At 40.8% G+C, this 15,948-nt stretch overlaps 3 protein-coding genes across 4 annotated transcripts in view; all 3 read left to right on the forward strand.

Annotated features, from left to right (window-relative positions):
- The window catches only part of LOC109482886 (solute carrier family 45 member 3-like), an 8,283-nt gene extending 4,543 nt beyond the window's left edge, over positions 1-3,740 (forward strand). For both annotated transcript variants that reach the window (XM_019785764.1, XM_019785763.1), the window contains exons 3-4: positions 79-487; positions 1,993-3,740. In XM_019785764.1, coding sequence (XP_019641323.1) covers positions 79-487; positions 1,993-2,343 — 760 coding nt within the window. In that variant the 3' untranslated portion in view covers positions 2,344-3,740. The remainder of the gene's footprint in view (positions 1-78; positions 488-1,992) is intronic.
- Positions 3,741-5,035: 1,295 nt separating this feature from the next.
- LOC109482931 (glioma pathogenesis-related protein 1-like) lies at positions 5,036-9,232 on the forward strand. Its single transcript, XM_019785829.1, has 5 exons — positions 5,036-5,345; positions 7,023-7,265; positions 7,658-7,767; positions 8,254-8,345; positions 8,994-9,232. The coding sequence occupies exons 1-5, from the start codon at positions 5,100-5,102 to the stop codon at positions 9,086-9,088; spliced, it is 786 nt and encodes a 261-aa protein (XP_019641388.1). The 5' UTR covers positions 5,036-5,099; the 3' UTR covers positions 9,089-9,232.
- Positions 9,233-11,504: 2,272 nt separating this feature from the next.
- On the forward strand, positions 11,505-15,480 carry LOC109482948 (transmembrane protein 263-B-like). The gene is made up of 4 exons (XM_019785849.1): positions 11,505-11,970; positions 12,706-12,799; positions 13,341-13,474; positions 13,993-15,480. The coding sequence occupies exons 1-4, from the start codon at positions 11,902-11,904 to the stop codon at positions 14,104-14,106; spliced, it is 411 nt and encodes a 136-aa protein (XP_019641408.1). The 5' UTR covers positions 11,505-11,901; the 3' UTR covers positions 14,107-15,480.
- Positions 15,481-15,948: the final 468 nt, after the last annotated feature.

Consider the following 15,948-nt stretch of genomic DNA (forward strand, 5'->3'; position numbering starts at 1 on the left):
TTTACAGTCAGTGGTTGCCTTCACAAGACTTATACCAAAAGGGCTAACTAGCTCTTTAGATGCACCATTTGTGTTAAGGAGACTCCAGGTGGCACACTTCTTCATGTGGGCTGCGCTGTTCTGTTACACCATGTTCTTCTCAGACTTTGTTGGGGAGGAGGTCTACCACGGTCGCCCTCACGCGCTCATCGGCTCGGACGAGAGGAAGTTATACGACGAGGGCGTGCGTATGGGAAGCTTCGGTCTCCTCATCCAGTGTATAATGGCGGCTGTCTTCTCCATGTTCCTAGAGACCGTGGTGAAACGGATCGGGGAGAGGAGAACGCTGCAGCTGTCCATGGTGCTTTTCACGGTAGCCATGACGCTTCTCATGTTCGTGAAGACACCGTTCATGGTCGTGATGATGTCATCACTGACTGGGTTTGCCTCTGCTGCTGCCAACTCATTGCCATACACGCTGGTCGGGACATATCACGAACAACGAGAAGTAGGTCGCCATTACTTCATTCGGAAGTATTGTTTTGGGTGGCTGAGCTGTGGGTTTGTGTGTCTGTGGTAAGGACAGAATGTAGGTTGACAGCACATGGACACAGGCAAAATGACAGGAGGTCTGATCCAAAGGCATATTCATGGAACTCACAAAATTCCCAAATACATTGTGCTAAAACTTCCAGATTTCTGAAATCTCCAAATTGTTGTTTGATATTGAGTTGGAGGTTGCCATTTTGCAGCAGTATTGTATGTATCTATAGTAGAATGATATATAATGACAAATCTGTTATGAAACTTCTGCAGCAATACTGTCACTCATTGATCAAAAGTACATACAGACTGCATGTTCACATAACTAAAGACACACCATCAACAATTCATGTAGTACATATTTCCTCCAGTCGTGTTTGTCTTTCTACCAGCCCCCTTAGTTTCCATGCAGCTACATTTGCTTTCTAAACTCCTGGTGCAAATTTTAGATTCCAAATTACCATTTTCACACAGCTTCACAAAAGCTGGTAACAAGATGGGAACTGGACAATTCTCACGTTTCCAATAAGATTATGTTTGAACAGTAGAAACCCCATTACAATAAATTGTCCTGAAGTAACCCAGGCCTGAAACTCATGTTGGCTAACTCCCAGCTTCTATATCTGGTGACCTTCTAATGTCCAGGGCAACATGTCTACTTTAGTAGTCTCATTATAACAACCACAACATACTAGCATTCTCTCACACAAGTTTATGTGTAGATTAAGCATACTCATATCAACAATGGGATTTGCAGCTGAAATATATGTAAAATTAATTTTAAAATGTCACAATGACTATTGCTTGCCCACATAAACAATTGGGGGTTAGGTTACCCTCAGAAATTACTTTCCAGTCCATTTAATCAGATGGTTTTTTTTTCTTTGTCCATTTAATGGGGGTTAGAAGTCAAAAGATGTTGTTTTCATATGTAAGTAGAATGAATGCTGATAAGTGAGTCATTACATTGTTTGAAACATTGGATAAAACACTCATAGTTTCATACACTTATTGTAAAGGTCATACATGCCCAAGTGGTTACCTCTTTAAGTTCAAGCCGGCACCTGGGTATAACAACCACCATTTTCCGGTTGCAATTTTTTTTCCATACGGTATATATAGGCACATGCATTTACTCAGATTTTAGTGACCTGCCCAAGGAGGCCACCTGTCCAAAAAAAACACTTTATTAACCTCACTCCCCTTCTTGGGCATGTTTGACTCTATATGTTGGATGAACCTTAAGCTTGTGGACTGATACATTTTTACCCCCGGGGATGAATACCACAGAAGAGTTATGTTAGTGGTCGATGTTTGTGTGTTCACAGGGCTGGACAGATTTTTTTTGTCTCAATATATGATTTACTATTGGGGTCCAAATTATGCACATTGCTTTAAAAAAATTATATTCTGTGTTCTTTAATACTTCAGGGGGGTCTGGAATCTCTGATTTCTTGTTTTCTCTTGCAGATTTTCTTTGCCTTCGACAGTCCGCTGACTGACTCACTGAGGTCATCTGGGGTGGGCGTGCACATGGCAGCTCTGGACAGTAGCTACTTTCTGGCCCAGATTGTACTGTCGGCGCTGATGGGGTACATCGTGCATCTCACCCACTCCGTCACCGCGTACATCACGTGTGCGGCCCTCCTCGGCGTGGCCGCTTGTTTCTCGTTGAGTAGAATTATCGTGACAGAAGAGGACGTGACAGAAGAGGATCTCCAAACAATACGAACTGGCAGGGCTACGCCACGGGTGTCTCCCAGATCACAAGGCAAACTTAAGGGGGGTTCAGGGGAAAGCCATATAACCATATCCATATAGAGATTAATGCTATGTCTATGGTAAAAAATTCTAACGTTGTTGCAAAAGAGATGTCATTTGCAATTGTATTTTTAGACTTTGCAGTCCAAGTAAAGCAAAACCTATGCAGCAGATATGATGTACAGTATGCACAAATGTATATTTTATCTAGATGTTGCTTTTATGGTATATATCATCTTCTCCATTGGCTTCCAGTGTTTATTTAAATTTAAAAAAATTAATTTCCCCTTTTCATCCAGAAGTGAATTGGGGAATTAGATAGCCACAGACTAAATGCAGTTCAGATAGTACATGTACATGTATCTGCAAGCTTGTCATTGTTACGAAAAGCCACAAGCATGTATCATGCAATGTTAAAAAATGTTATTTCAAGTGTTGTATGGCGTCACTTCCGTAGTAGTGTGGTTCTGTATGCTACTGTAGTATTGTGCCTAAAATATGCCACCAAAGTTTGACATTGACTTTTTGGAGCTTCTTAACGAAATGAAGTTTTTGTGTTTTGTTTTGTTTTATTTGTTGTAGAGTTTTATCTTTGTGAACTGAACATATTTGAGCCATGTGTATTTATTACCTATTCCCAATCAAGTCTTCTCGTTGAAGATCATTTCCCATGTCTTGCCAATAGTTTGTTTTTGCAATAACAAAAAGAGTTGTTTTAGTACATCAGAGCAGATATCATATTAAAAGGATATAATGTGTATATATACTGCATAATCATTGTTGCGTTCTCCAGTCCATATGCTATATACATATGTGTTGTGTTGTAATATTTTGAACCCCTTTTAATAGAAATATTGTCAATGTTACATGGAAAGGGCTTCACAGATCATGTCTTCAAGATGAAATAGATAATAAAACTAAACCTGTGGCATTATTATTAGATTTATCATTACATATGGGCAGTCATGTTCTTCCTAGGCATTTGTTGGACTGTTATTATCAGTACATGTAAGTTATATGCTTATAAAAAAAAATAAGTTAAATTTTAGAAATAATGATAGAACTATACATATTCTACAGATATGAAAAATGTAAGAAAAATGTTATATATGTTATGTATATGGTTATTGTTGAGAATGATGGACGAACAACAACAATCTAAATACTTTGATAGATTTAGATTAATGTTTCTGTGCAGTCTTTTTAGATACTTAGACTGGTTTATTAAACTTTGTCTTTTCCACCTCACATAAAAACGGTATAGTCTTACAATGTAAAGTGTGACACTAGGCATTATAGGGAACTCATGTTAGATCTAAAATATACATAACGTATGTGTTTTGTGAAGATTAGTACTTTAGTAGGGGAAGGTTTCTGTTGTTATCAAAGTTCCTTCTTACCATTACTCTCATACACTCTGACACACCTGCGAATATAACATTAAAACATCTGTCACACTGCCACAATTCTCAATTTTATCTTTTTCCCCTTTATTTTCCAAAGAAGAAGCATTGCATGAAGTACATCAGATACTGAACGGCATTTGCCAATTACTAGTACATGTACATCCCTGTACGGAAGCACTGTGTTGGTTAGCTGAGCTGGGGTTTTGTGTCTATCTGGACAGAGTAGGTTGACAGCACGTGGGTCAGGGAAGATTGACAGGCAGAATGTCTGGGGATCCAACAGAAGTCTTAGGTCGACATGTGGGGGGGAGGGTTCAGGAAGTCTTGAAATCTCCGATTTCTTGTTTTCGTAAAGGACGTATACGTTGTTAACGCAACTAGCTTGCCAAATCTACTTACAACATTTTGATGTTAGCGAAAGTGGTATGAAAAACCTCGTGGTGTAAGAAGAGTGGTGAGGAAGCAAGATGAATTTTTCAGCCGCCTCCTTGACATTAAGAATAGAATCGCACTTGGTTATTTTGATGGTGTAAAGAGCGGTGTGACAAACTTTGAAGTGTAACAGGAGTGTGGAACAAGTGAAATTAATGTTGCAACCGCCTCCCACGAACATTTAGAATAGAACACTTAATTTTCATGACGGGAAGTAGAATATCTTCCAACATTCACTTCAAAAGTGGCTGGAGAATCGAGTGTTTTTCAAGCGGTGAACAGAAAAGACTGTTCATGCGTCATCTTTCAGCACTCCCGGATGTCATGTGGACAACCATCCTTAACCCCTGCCCTCACTGTTACCTGACAATGTGAGTTTACAAAACAACAACCCGGAGCTTCCGTTTACGACATTTTTTTTTAATCTATGCTGCAACTAGTTAGGTCAAGGAACTCAAATATGAATTCAAATTATCTTCATTTATAAAGGGTCGCTTCTAGCAAAGATATTACATTTAGGGCGTTATAGAATTTCTGGATGTTATTATTCAAGTTGCTTGTAACAATACCATATCGATCACTTTGGTAGTTTTTCCTTTACATTCAGTCCTTTACTGTTTCTAACTTCAAAAAGAAAGGAATCAGAAATGAAGATATCTACAGCTTTGTGATCAAACCGGCATCAATTATCTTCACATGTATGAAGATCTTGTGGGCAAAGTTTAACATGAAATGTTCATTGCAACCTCCTCCTGGAAATTGGAGTATCAAGAGCCTCTCTCAACATTTCATTCAAAACAGGATCATATCATGAGAGGTTTTCGAGTGCACTTGGCCCTATTGTATCAAACATAACCGTTTCCAAGTAACGAAATTTTAGCTCGCGTTCTGCACTATTTATAAGCCCAAAGCAGCAACGTTCGGTGTAACATTTGTTGTCACCAGAAAGGGTGCAGCACCAACAAAAGTGCCTTCACCATGTTTTCTGTGCTCCTTTGGGCCTGTCTTGCGACACTGATCATCTTCAGTCCTACAACATGCACCATCTCCAAGGAGAAGGCGCCTTGTGATCTGGAGGTGCAAGATGTTGCTCTGTTACAAGGTCGTTCGCGATCCTCAAGGTCAAGACGCGACGTTGATGACATTGACGTTCATGAAGTCATCCATCTGCACAACCAGGTCCGGGCCGGTGTCTCGCCGTCCGCCAGCAACATGAAATTCATGGTAAAACGAAATTATCCTAATTCTAGATCTTAACTTTCAACTAAGACGGAAGTATACTAGTAAAGCAAAAGTAGCCGTAAGTTAGTGTGTCGGAAATTAGGATTTAGAATACACCTCGTACTGTTAGGGCCAACTTTTCTTTACTGCGCCTTTGGTTATAGGTGTAGTATCAAAATTGAAAACGAAACACGTTTACGATGTATATGAGCTCTGTTTGTCACTTTGAGGTAGCCTCTACCAGGCTTCGGGAGGCGACTGGATAGAGTATAAATTGGCCCGAAATAGAGAGATAACATGCCGGAGAAGTTGGTCCGCTAGAGAGTACATTTTGCCCCACCCGAAAAAAACCTCTCTCTAGCGGACCAACTCCCCTGGCATGCTATCTCTCTATTTGGCCGATATCTACTATTTCCAGCCGCCTCCCGAAGCCTGGTAGAGGCTAACTTTGAAGTGTGTTTCTAAGCTTGTTCACGCACACAGACGTAGTGACCAAACGGTCGCAAACTGGTAACGATGTGCGCACAGAAACCTTCAACAGCGAGTACTGAGTCGGATCAGTGTTGCCGGATATGGAGATGTGTTTGGGTGTTTTCTAACACGTTAAGTAGTTTAAGAGCTGATTTCGTAAAGCCACACCCATGACAGGAGTCGATAACTAGTTAATCATGAAAATTGTCTAAGTAGGCGGAGTCTACTAGTACATCTACTAGTAATTCATTGTGTATGGAACTGATGAAGTGGTGTCTCATGACCATCAGCTTACGCCATGCATTGTGGTACGCACGGCTTTGCGTCGAGATTTTCCGACAAGTACGTTGTATAGGAAGTTGTTTTTATAGAAAAAATTAGGTCTTAATTTGTTGATTATTTTGTTTATATGGGTGAAGTCCTCTGGGAACACGAACCCCATGCTGATGCGAGCGCTAGCGTTAGAAAAAAAGTTTGTCAAAAATAAAAGTTGCATTCCTTATGATATCTACGTGGTCTACCAGCTGCAGTCTACCTTCATGACCACAAATGACTAAACACACAGAGTAGGTATGGCGAATAATGGACTCTTCATTTTCATTTCTTCACATGTCTTCTTTTTCTTTGGAATTGATTTTGGCATTTGACGACATCAGTATCGTTTTCCAATATAACTCGTTTGCATAACTCGTGTCGCTCCCCGAAAACAATTGACGCCGCCGCCTGAGAAGTCTGCCGCGGAAGGAGGATAACGAGGTTTATTGAGGTATTAAAACTCTTCTTTAGCTGCTCACCCGAAGGTGGCAGCTATTCTTCCAGGAGAGGGTACATACATAACAATACATACATAACAATACATCACGTACAATTACATATACATTTACATTACATAGTATACATTACAAGTGTGTAACATCGCATGTGCTCTACTTATTCATGTCCCTCATGTGTTTTAGTAGGTCTTGTTTGAACTTCTCATGTGATGCCACTGTTTGCAGCCCATGTGGTAGAGAGTTCCGTGCTGCGGTAGTTCTGTATGTGAAGGCTTTTTTAGTGCTGTTTGTTTTTGGTTTGTCTAGTCAGAGACATTGTACAAAGTTTGAAGGTGTTCCGAGTAGCATATCTGGTTCTGTAAGTGTGTTGATGTATACTATATATAGATCTCTGTTCCAATAACGCCTCTTGACAATTTTCTCTTACTTCGTTCAGTCCTGGGACGCGGGCCTTGCGGAGAAGGCTCAGGACTTCGCGGAGCAGTGTAAGGGTGGACACAACCCCGACCTGTCCTTCATCGGGCCAGGCTACACCACGGTCGGGGAGAACATCTACATCACCACGGCAGACAAGCTCAACTGGTTCGACGCTATAGGCGTGTGGGCAGACGAGGTCGCCGACTACGACATCTACAACGACACGTGCAAGGAGGGGAAGGCGTGCGGGCATTACACACAGGTGAACGGGGTTCGCTTTTATCATAGACGGAACTCCTTCACTGGGCCGAGCCCACTGATGGAACGTTGTCCGAAATCATATTAAAGTGAACTGAAAAATGGAAATAGATGAACACACAATTAACAAATAATATAACATTACCTGTCAGGATTTTCCAGCGATTTCTGGATTTTTCCGATGTGTTTTTTTTTGTTTGTTTTTTGTCTTGACTTTTTTCTGTACGCTGTTAGCATATGTCATATACCACCCCATTTCCTCAGAGAAGACTTTCGAATTCATGCACGACTCAAAACAATTAACAGGTAACATGCAAAGTTTAGATTTCCCGGGCCCTGACAGGTTAACGTTCACATACCTCAGTCTTCTTTGGTTGAAATGTTGTTGTAAAACAGGTGGTGTGGGCGGACAGCTATCAGCTCGGCTGTGGCGCCACCAAGTGCGACAGCCTGGAGAGCATGGGGCTGACTGACGCCATACTGGTCGTCTGTAACTACGGACCCAGGTGAGCTTAATATTAATTAATCTCCAAGCAGATCATACGGTGGCAAGGCAGTATCCAGATGAGTGGCTAATGGCTTTGCCTTCGCATTCTATAGCCTGGCTGCCAGACCCATATATATGCATAGCACACTGGACACAAAAGCCTGGGTGCCCATATAGAACACTGGACACAAAGTATCTCACTGAGATACTTTGTGTCCAGTATGCTATGGGTCTGGCACGCAGGCTAGGCATTCTTCGACATTAGTATCGTTTTCCAATATGTTTGGCATACATTTGTTCAATTTTCAGCTGCTTTGCAAGATCTACAGTGTGGTCGAAAACTTTTTTGGAAATTAACGTACGAAACTTCATGCGCGCGTGGATGTCATCCATATAATCAAATCAAGCTCAACATTGGGCCTGATGCCCCATCCCCCACAGACACACAACACGCACACACATAAACTTTGATTTGTAACGTTAATTATGTTCTTTTCTGCTTCAGAGGCAACTACGTTGGTCGGAAACCGTACATAATGGGAGAACGCTGTGCAGAATGCAGCCAGGGAGACAACTGCTCCATGGGCAGCCTCTGTAGTACGTACACATATATGAGCGAAGTTTATGGCAGTTTCAAACGTAGCACATTACATCAACTTAATTTGCCAAAAAATCATGCCCTAAGGCTAAATTTATTTTACAAGAGTCAAAGATAGTGCAATACAATAAGAGAAACAGCCACTACTGTCTGGAAAAACTTTATTACTACTACTACGTTTGATATTATAGCCTTGACGTCTTTGAAGGCAGTTGATAATGTATAGCCCCAATACATTAAGTATATACATTAACAATACACATACGTGAGGTATGCAAAGCTATTCAAAGCCTAGTACTGTTGCCGCTGTCCCATGCCCTTGTGGCGGGTCGTAATGTATGGGACCAGGGTTCTGCACAGAAGATGTCTCTCTTACTAATCTTACTGGTCTTAGATGTACGTTTACTTTGCGAGTGCATTGAGTGAATAACTCTCTATGTCCTTTATATTTGCGGTTGAAAGTAGTAAAGTGATTACTGTAGTAAAGTAACAGTAACAATAATATTGAAGTACAATGTACATGTATTTGTATGTGGTGTCGCAATATTTGCTGAACAGGTCACCTCACGAATAGATTTCAAACCATGCCACCGCGAAGTTTTGACTTTGGTTTTTTGATGATGACATGTGCCTGTCGGTCCCTGCAGGTAACCCGTTCCGAGACTCGGCCTCCAGCTGTGTGTCCGTCCACCCGGTGTTACTGACGGTCTGTGCCGTCATGGGGCTGCTGCTCTGGGCTTAGGACAGGTCATGCCCGGCGGAAAACACCCGATACCATGGCCTATTATATGGGCAATATACGTGTATATCATATAAGGTTCATATCAAACCTGTTCGTACGGTAAAAATCGTACCTTATCACTAGTATTATGATTTTGAAATCTAGCTATATGTGATGCTTGCAATTGACGGATGCATCTCTAACTAGAGTTCCACGATGCTATGCCTCCGCCAAATGATGTTTACATGAATTAATTGTAAATCCAGTCACCCCCACCATACCCAAAACGATCACTTAACCTTCTGACGATTGAGGCAACAAATAAACACAAATAATTGTGAAGAATTTTCTACATTTTTGTAAACCAATGCCCTAACTCCACACTACTGAACTGGGTGTAACTATTTGGTTAGTATATAACGTCTTACATGCCGAGCGAGCTTTAACTTTTTTTTTTAGTTTGAGTCAATTTTAATGATTTCGAATCTTCACCTTGCATTGCCTTACATACTAAAGGTATCCCCCAAAATTGATCCATACATATGCGAATACTTAGCAGGTGATCAAGTGCAAGCAAATACTGATCCCTTGTAATTCTCTGCAAGCAATTTCTTTATAATTACATGTACTAAGTATCCATCTATTGTACAGTGTTGCCTTGGTGCCTTATACCATCAGCTATTAACCATGGAATACTAACGTTTATGGATTGACTGTTATGTGCATACTATTTTGACGCAGACTATATGAAGTCAAAGCTGTGTTATCGTAAATTAAACCATACAGGAACGATAAATACCACAGTATAATAGAGAAGTTTATCAGTGCAAATCCATGCCCGAAGGCTAATTGCAAGTTACAAACATAAAAGAACTCTGTATAAACATAACAAGACTGGCAATGAAAACATACATTGCCATGGCGACGGTGGTTGCTGTTAGGGTTATTGTTTGCATGGGACTGCCATCATTTCATGATTTTGAGGAAGACTTGGCACCTGTTAATTCTAGACAGATATAGTGCTCTCCTCCCCTGAGTGTATAGTGAACCGTTCAACGAGGCCCGGGGTCACAGAAAGTAGGGCCATCTGGGGCAGAGAGGGCTTCCCAAGGGTTTCCAGGAATGTGGGCATAGATGTGGGTCAGAGAAATGCCTGTGGACATTCCATTCCTGTGGAAAAAATGCCTGTACCATTCCTAGAATTCTTGCAAACTGCACACAATACTGTACCATTAGGCTCCTCCCTGAGACGTCGCCAAAAAGTTACAAACATAAAAGAACTCTGTATGATATCAACAACACTCATTCTCTACTGTGTGTACCTAATGGTGTATTTAAGTTGTAGATAATCTTGTGGATAATCGTTCGTTACAAGTGTCTCCATACAGCTGAAGTATGAAATAAAGATTTTACTCGCCGATTTTAACGATACATCTTTGAGGCATTTAATATCATCAAGATTATTACATGTAAGTCGTGGGTTCGATCGCCGGCTGAGCCATACCAAAGACTTTTATGGTGCATATTCTTTCTCTGCTTAGCACTCAGCATTTAAGAAAGAGTATGGGACACACCACTACCAGTCGACTTGCCCCCTGCTGTAGTGAATTGCACAACTGTGTGGCCCAAGGGCTCCGAAACGGAGATGGGCGCAGCATATGCGATCATGTTGATGGTTGCAGGAGGGCTTTAAATAACTAACTCTGGTGCGCGGGGAGTAGCGACAGAAAAACCTCTGCTTGGAGAGTAAGAAGTGACGTCGTCGCGGGTCTGTCCCCTCCTTGTAGCGTCTGGACATACTTCAACCATGGCCAGAAGCGGCTGGAAGAGATCGGGCAAACATTGGCTGATGACACACATACATCGGGAGCACTCCCCTAGCACTGTTATTTGTCTATTTTGCCGATTTTTACTCTTCCAACCGCTTCTGAAGCCTGGTTGAGGCTACGTAGTACGTCCATTGATGTAACGTTTATATATGACATCATGGTACAAATGCAACGTTATCTCTATTTAATATCAATCTGAACATCAAAAGATGTCAAACTTCACAAACCACACATCTACTTGTAACACGCGACAATCTGATCTCAAAGTTCTCTTTTGTTGTTGTTGATCTGCCTTGCACTGCCCTACATGCAGTACGCGCGCCTCCGTGTTACCCTGACCCAGTCTGCAGACGATCTGTGCTCCGGATCCTGGCGTCAAAGGGGGAAACTCTGGGATCGTCTATTTACAATAATGGAGAGGGTGGTAAAAGCACTGTTGTAGTACAATGTTTTTAATTACACATGGTACAGTAGAATAGCGTTAAACTAACAGTACCATAATCTATCAGAGTCTACTATTAGAGATAGTTGTTGGTTTTGACGTATAATCTGACATTATTATGAAAAGCACTGGACAAGATACCCCTACTGTTTACGTGGTTCGCTCTAATGAAATCCAGCTGGCTTGTTTGCGCCACGTCGCGCGCCCTGGAGTTTTGCTGGGCCAGCTAGCGGATCTAGACGTCGGGTTTTCTACCAGCATTTTGGGGTCATCTGTTGCAGAGTTTTCTCAGATTTCCTCGTATCTAGGAGGACTGAAGACCCACCGAGTATTTCCTGGGGTGACTGAGTGTGTAGAACCTTGTATTTGAAGTACAGTTTGTTGTGTATCTTCGCGGAGGTCTGTTGTTGTGATTGCGCCATAATCCTATCTCCCTGTTGTGGTCGTCTCACTCAACTTTTGGCTGTGGCTGTGGGCATCGTTTTGTGGTTTCTACATCTCGTAGCTCCACCTGAACAGATCACAGAAGAAGCTGTTGCTTCTGTGACGCTGTGGACGCCAAGATGAGGGCTGAGGGCGGAGTAGAGGATCATCTGGTCTTGAGGGGGAAGGGTTCACCGACCAAAGTCAAGGTAAGCAGCAGGGTTTGACCTAAATCAGCATCCAGTGAACATTTTAGAATTTCTTCAAGACGCTTTTGACTTTAAATTAAAAGTTTTTAGCTGGTCCTGTTATTGCATCATCCTCTGAAAACGAACTGTTGAATGTTTTACCCCCCCCCAACCAACAAGGCAAGGGGTCAACTCAGAAATAGAGGTTGCATATATTATGAAGGACATGATCATCCATTGTGTGAAAAGGCTGTTGCGCTATGTTTTACATGTCAAGTGTCAAGTGCCCATGCTTATTTTTCCTTCATTTTTTCGCCAACCTAGATTGTTTTAAACCCAATGTTTTTGTGAAAAATTCAATAAACTTATAAAGCTGAGCAAAATTGTACAAAATTTTGTTTTCTTTGAAAGATTTTTTTGTAGGAGGAAACACAGCAACGTGTACTTTTTATCTTACCTACCCATATTCTTCCTGTTTAGGGGAAGTCCCTACTTGTTGTTTATACTTATAGCATTAGGCAAACCTGTACTGAAAGACCATAGGAGATGTGCAAGATGTAAGTAACTATGCATTGAAATAACTCAAGTCTTTCTCATCATTGTGGGTTTTAGGCACTCCTTCCTACAAGAAATCTTATGAATTTATTTTGTCACACCGAAGTATATGTGTAGATAAACTCTGAGAGTTACTCCGTTGACTCTATGAAGTTGTGAGAATAAGGTTTAAGGTCAGTTGATTATCATTTTTGTTTCCAGACGGAGGAGTTCATGTTTGAAGAAGAAGACGATGCTACAAGAACGGTGGAGAATGTGAAAGAACCGGCTGGAGATGGACAGCCTCCTAAAGATGGTATCATACCTGTACTTACTGGTACTTCAGTAACAGCAAACATATTAGGGCTCGAAATCCTTTTTCTGCATACTTCCTCTGGTACTGGGGCAGGTAACATGGAAAATTAACTGCACCAGACAATTGCAAGTTTTACCTGTACCACTCAGTTTAGTATGGTCATACTAAAACTGTTCAGAATCCATTGCCCGCTAATGCTATTTGACAGCTAATGAAAATCCATGTAGAGCCACATCTGTATATAATTATAAACCCAATACAGCAACAGGTTACGTGCAGGTAGACATCACTTGTGATCAGAAATTCTTAAATGTTGGTAGTATTTCGAGCTATAGCATAGTAAGCGAAGATTTGGATATGTATATAGCCGTAGGTATATACATGTAACAATTACTGCCACTAGCTTTGTTTTTACAACGTAGATGTTGATTTGACTTTGATTTGAATGAATTCTGACAACCAAACAAACAACAAAACATGCATACAATGAACAATAGGGTATGTATCTCACGATGGTAAAACTACATGTTTGTTCCTGTAGAAAAGCCAGGTGAACAGCCGGGAATCGTGCGCAAAGTGGGGTCTGGAGTGTACAACACGGCAACAGGGGCGCTGGGAATGGGCTTCAGCGGGATCAAGTGGGTAGCAGGCACCAGCTACAGCGTCGTCACAAAGGTAAACCAGACATAACAACTAGCAGAGAGTGTGATTACTTTTTGATTAGAGTATATCACTGGTTGGTAAACAAACCCTTCTCCAAGACCAGAGAAGTTCGAGGGTTTGGACTTTGAACTTTGAATCCCTGCCAGCCTGTTGTTTATTTGTTTGTCTATCAGTGTTGATATAATTGTTTACCAGCCATGCTTGCTTCTATAAACTTAGGTTTACATTCCTATTAATGTAATGGTGTAAGCTCTGCTTCATTCTTTACTGACTACCAATAATTGAATAAAAATAGGGATGGAATTTTAATTGAATTACAATCATGAATGGAAGCTGAATATGCCTCAGTACTAGTCAGTAGCTAAAACTGTATGCAGTGAGGATTCATGTACATAGTAAGTACGTAGTATGTAGTAACAATTGCAACACATTACAATGTATAACTATAAGTGCACATGCACACACAAACCCATGCATAACTAAACATCAGCTTGGTTTCATTCCTTAATAAAACTTTGTGATTTGCCCAGGTGCCATCGGCAGGCTACGGAGTGGTCAGTTCTGGGGTCAGTTCAGTGACCAGTCGGCTACCGTCAGTGTCCATACCCCTCTGGAGGGGCAAAGGCAAGGACAAGAATGATTGATGTCACCAGGGTCAGTGTGTGACAGGGTTCTAAACTTAAAGGATGTAGCAGTATGGAGGGGAGAGCACTAGAGAAACTTCTCGGCTAACTGTGGACAGTAATTACTAATTAGCCTTCTGTGCAGACTTCTAGCGGGGCAGGGTTTGTTCCTGGATACAGCTCTTCCCCAGAACAAGTCCCTCCCCCTGAAAAGAAACCGCCGCTCTAGTTTTTCGTAGAAATAAACACTGCCCCCAGAAGTCTGCACAGGAGGCTACGGTAATTACTTGAAGGCTAGATGCTGAAATGGCTTACATGTTGCCTGTGCAGGGGAATAGTTGCCATACATTGCATAGCCCAAAATTCAGGCTGAATTTTGCAACCTCTTTGTAATGTTTGGGGCCACAGTGGGAGTTGTCATGTCTTCACTTCCCTAATGACCAAGCTACTACATGTGTATTAAGGAATATGTGATACTGATAACAAAGGTGTTTAGCATCTAGATCAGCCATTTCTGAAACTGAATTTCACTTCATAGTTGTAAACAAACTTATATAAAGAAAGAGAAGCTGGAACTGATAGTCATGCATTACCATCAAATTTCTCATGACCATTTTGTGTATAGCGTTACATGTATGTTAATTTGTAGCTCAATCAACAAGACTGGCTGTTATGATTAAGTCACTATCAACGTAGATATGTGACATATTAGGATTAGATGTGCCTTAAAAGTAACATTTTCCAATGTGTGGAAAGTGTCAGAGTTCCAGTATATCTATTTTTTTGCCACTGGTGTTTTGAAGAATGTTGTGATGATAGCCAAGGGACCAGGATAGCTACAGTGCCTGAAGAACCATGACTGATAATTGACCATTGACTGAAATGCTGAAAGGTGCTTATATACTAGTAGTTGGAACTTCTACTACATACATGTTGTTACACAAAGCTGTAACAAGATACAACGTGTATCTCACTATCCAGTGTTACTTGTAATGTGTTACGGTAGAGCTAATAATATTTTGTCATTCCTGCATTGATATTCCTCTCTATTTTGTATGAACTTAAGACTAGGGACCATTTAGTGCCAATTTATAAGGAAAAAAGAATTATGCATCTATTTTGTAAGGTTTATTGCCCTGTCAAACAATGCAAGTTGCAGAATCATGCGTAATGTGACCAAAATCTGTGTGAGGACACTGTGTCTGGAGCAAGATGATGGAGCAGAGTAAGCCAGAAGTGAAGAAATATCTGGTTGTTACTTGTCAAAGTAGGATCAGGAGAAATTGTTCTGAAGATATCATACTAGAGTGTAAAAACATTGCATTTGAATTCATAAGAAATATTTTCCACCAAAATTGACTTTAGTAATGTTGAGGGATCAAGTCTAAAAGAAACTGAACAAAAAACTCACCTAAATCTTAACTCCTATGCCTTTGTATTCAGTGATAATGCAAGTTTGCTACTTCTCTACTAACTGACTGAAACAGATACTTATAGTACCTAGTTGAAGAGACTACTGGTAAAGTGTACTGTATTCTTACGTAACAGTCTTGAATTGTGGATAGGAACTTGGGTTGTTGGTCAAAATCGATACACTGCATACAAGGAGTGCTATTAAGTAAACTTAAGGTTGAAACTGATGCTATACCATAATCATGGTAATGTTGCTAAAAATAAGCCACCATATGTTTGATAACAACTTCTTTGTCATATAACTGATTTAATTCTTGTGTAATATTCTTGCCCAAAGCCTATATGAGGAATAGATTAGAATTTTGTACTTGTAGCAAAATGTTTAAAAGATTTATGTGTACTTGACAGTAGTATGTTGCTGTTAGATTGAGTTTGGCTTATGTATGCATA

This window comes from Branchiostoma belcheri, unplaced genomic scaffold, assembly GCF_001625305.1.
Source record: "Branchiostoma belcheri isolate BF01 breed outbred unplaced genomic scaffold, Haploidv18h27 scaffold61, whole genome shotgun sequence".
In the NCBI taxonomy this organism is placed as follows: domain Eukaryota; kingdom Metazoa; phylum Chordata; class Leptocardii; order Amphioxiformes; family Branchiostomatidae; genus Branchiostoma; species Branchiostoma belcheri.

Excerpts from the sequence above, each read along its gene's own strand:
- LOC109482931 (XM_019785829.1), top strand. The coding sequence starts at position 5,100 with ATGTTTTCTGTGCTCCTTTGGGCCTGTCTTGCGACACTGATCATCTTC. Across the intron at positions 7,768-8,253 it reads GTCTGTAACTACGGACCCAG|AGGCAACTACGTTGGTCGGA; the intron begins GTGAGCTTAATA and ends TTTCTGCTTCAG. Across the intron at positions 8,346-8,993 it reads CTCCATGGGCAGCCTCTGTA|GTAACCCGTTCCGAGACTCG; the intron begins GTACGTACACAT and ends CGGTCCCTGCAG.
- LOC109482948 (XM_019785849.1), top strand. The coding sequence starts at position 11,902 with ATGAGGGCTGAGGGCGGAGTAGAGGATCATCTGGTCTTGAGGGGGAAG. Across the intron at positions 12,800-13,340 it reads TGGACAGCCTCCTAAAGATG|AAAAGCCAGGTGAACAGCCG; the intron begins GTATCATACCTG and ends TTGTTCCTGTAG. Across the intron at positions 13,475-13,992 it reads GCTACAGCGTCGTCACAAAG|GTGCCATCGGCAGGCTACGG; the intron begins GTAAACCAGACA and ends TGATTTGCCCAG.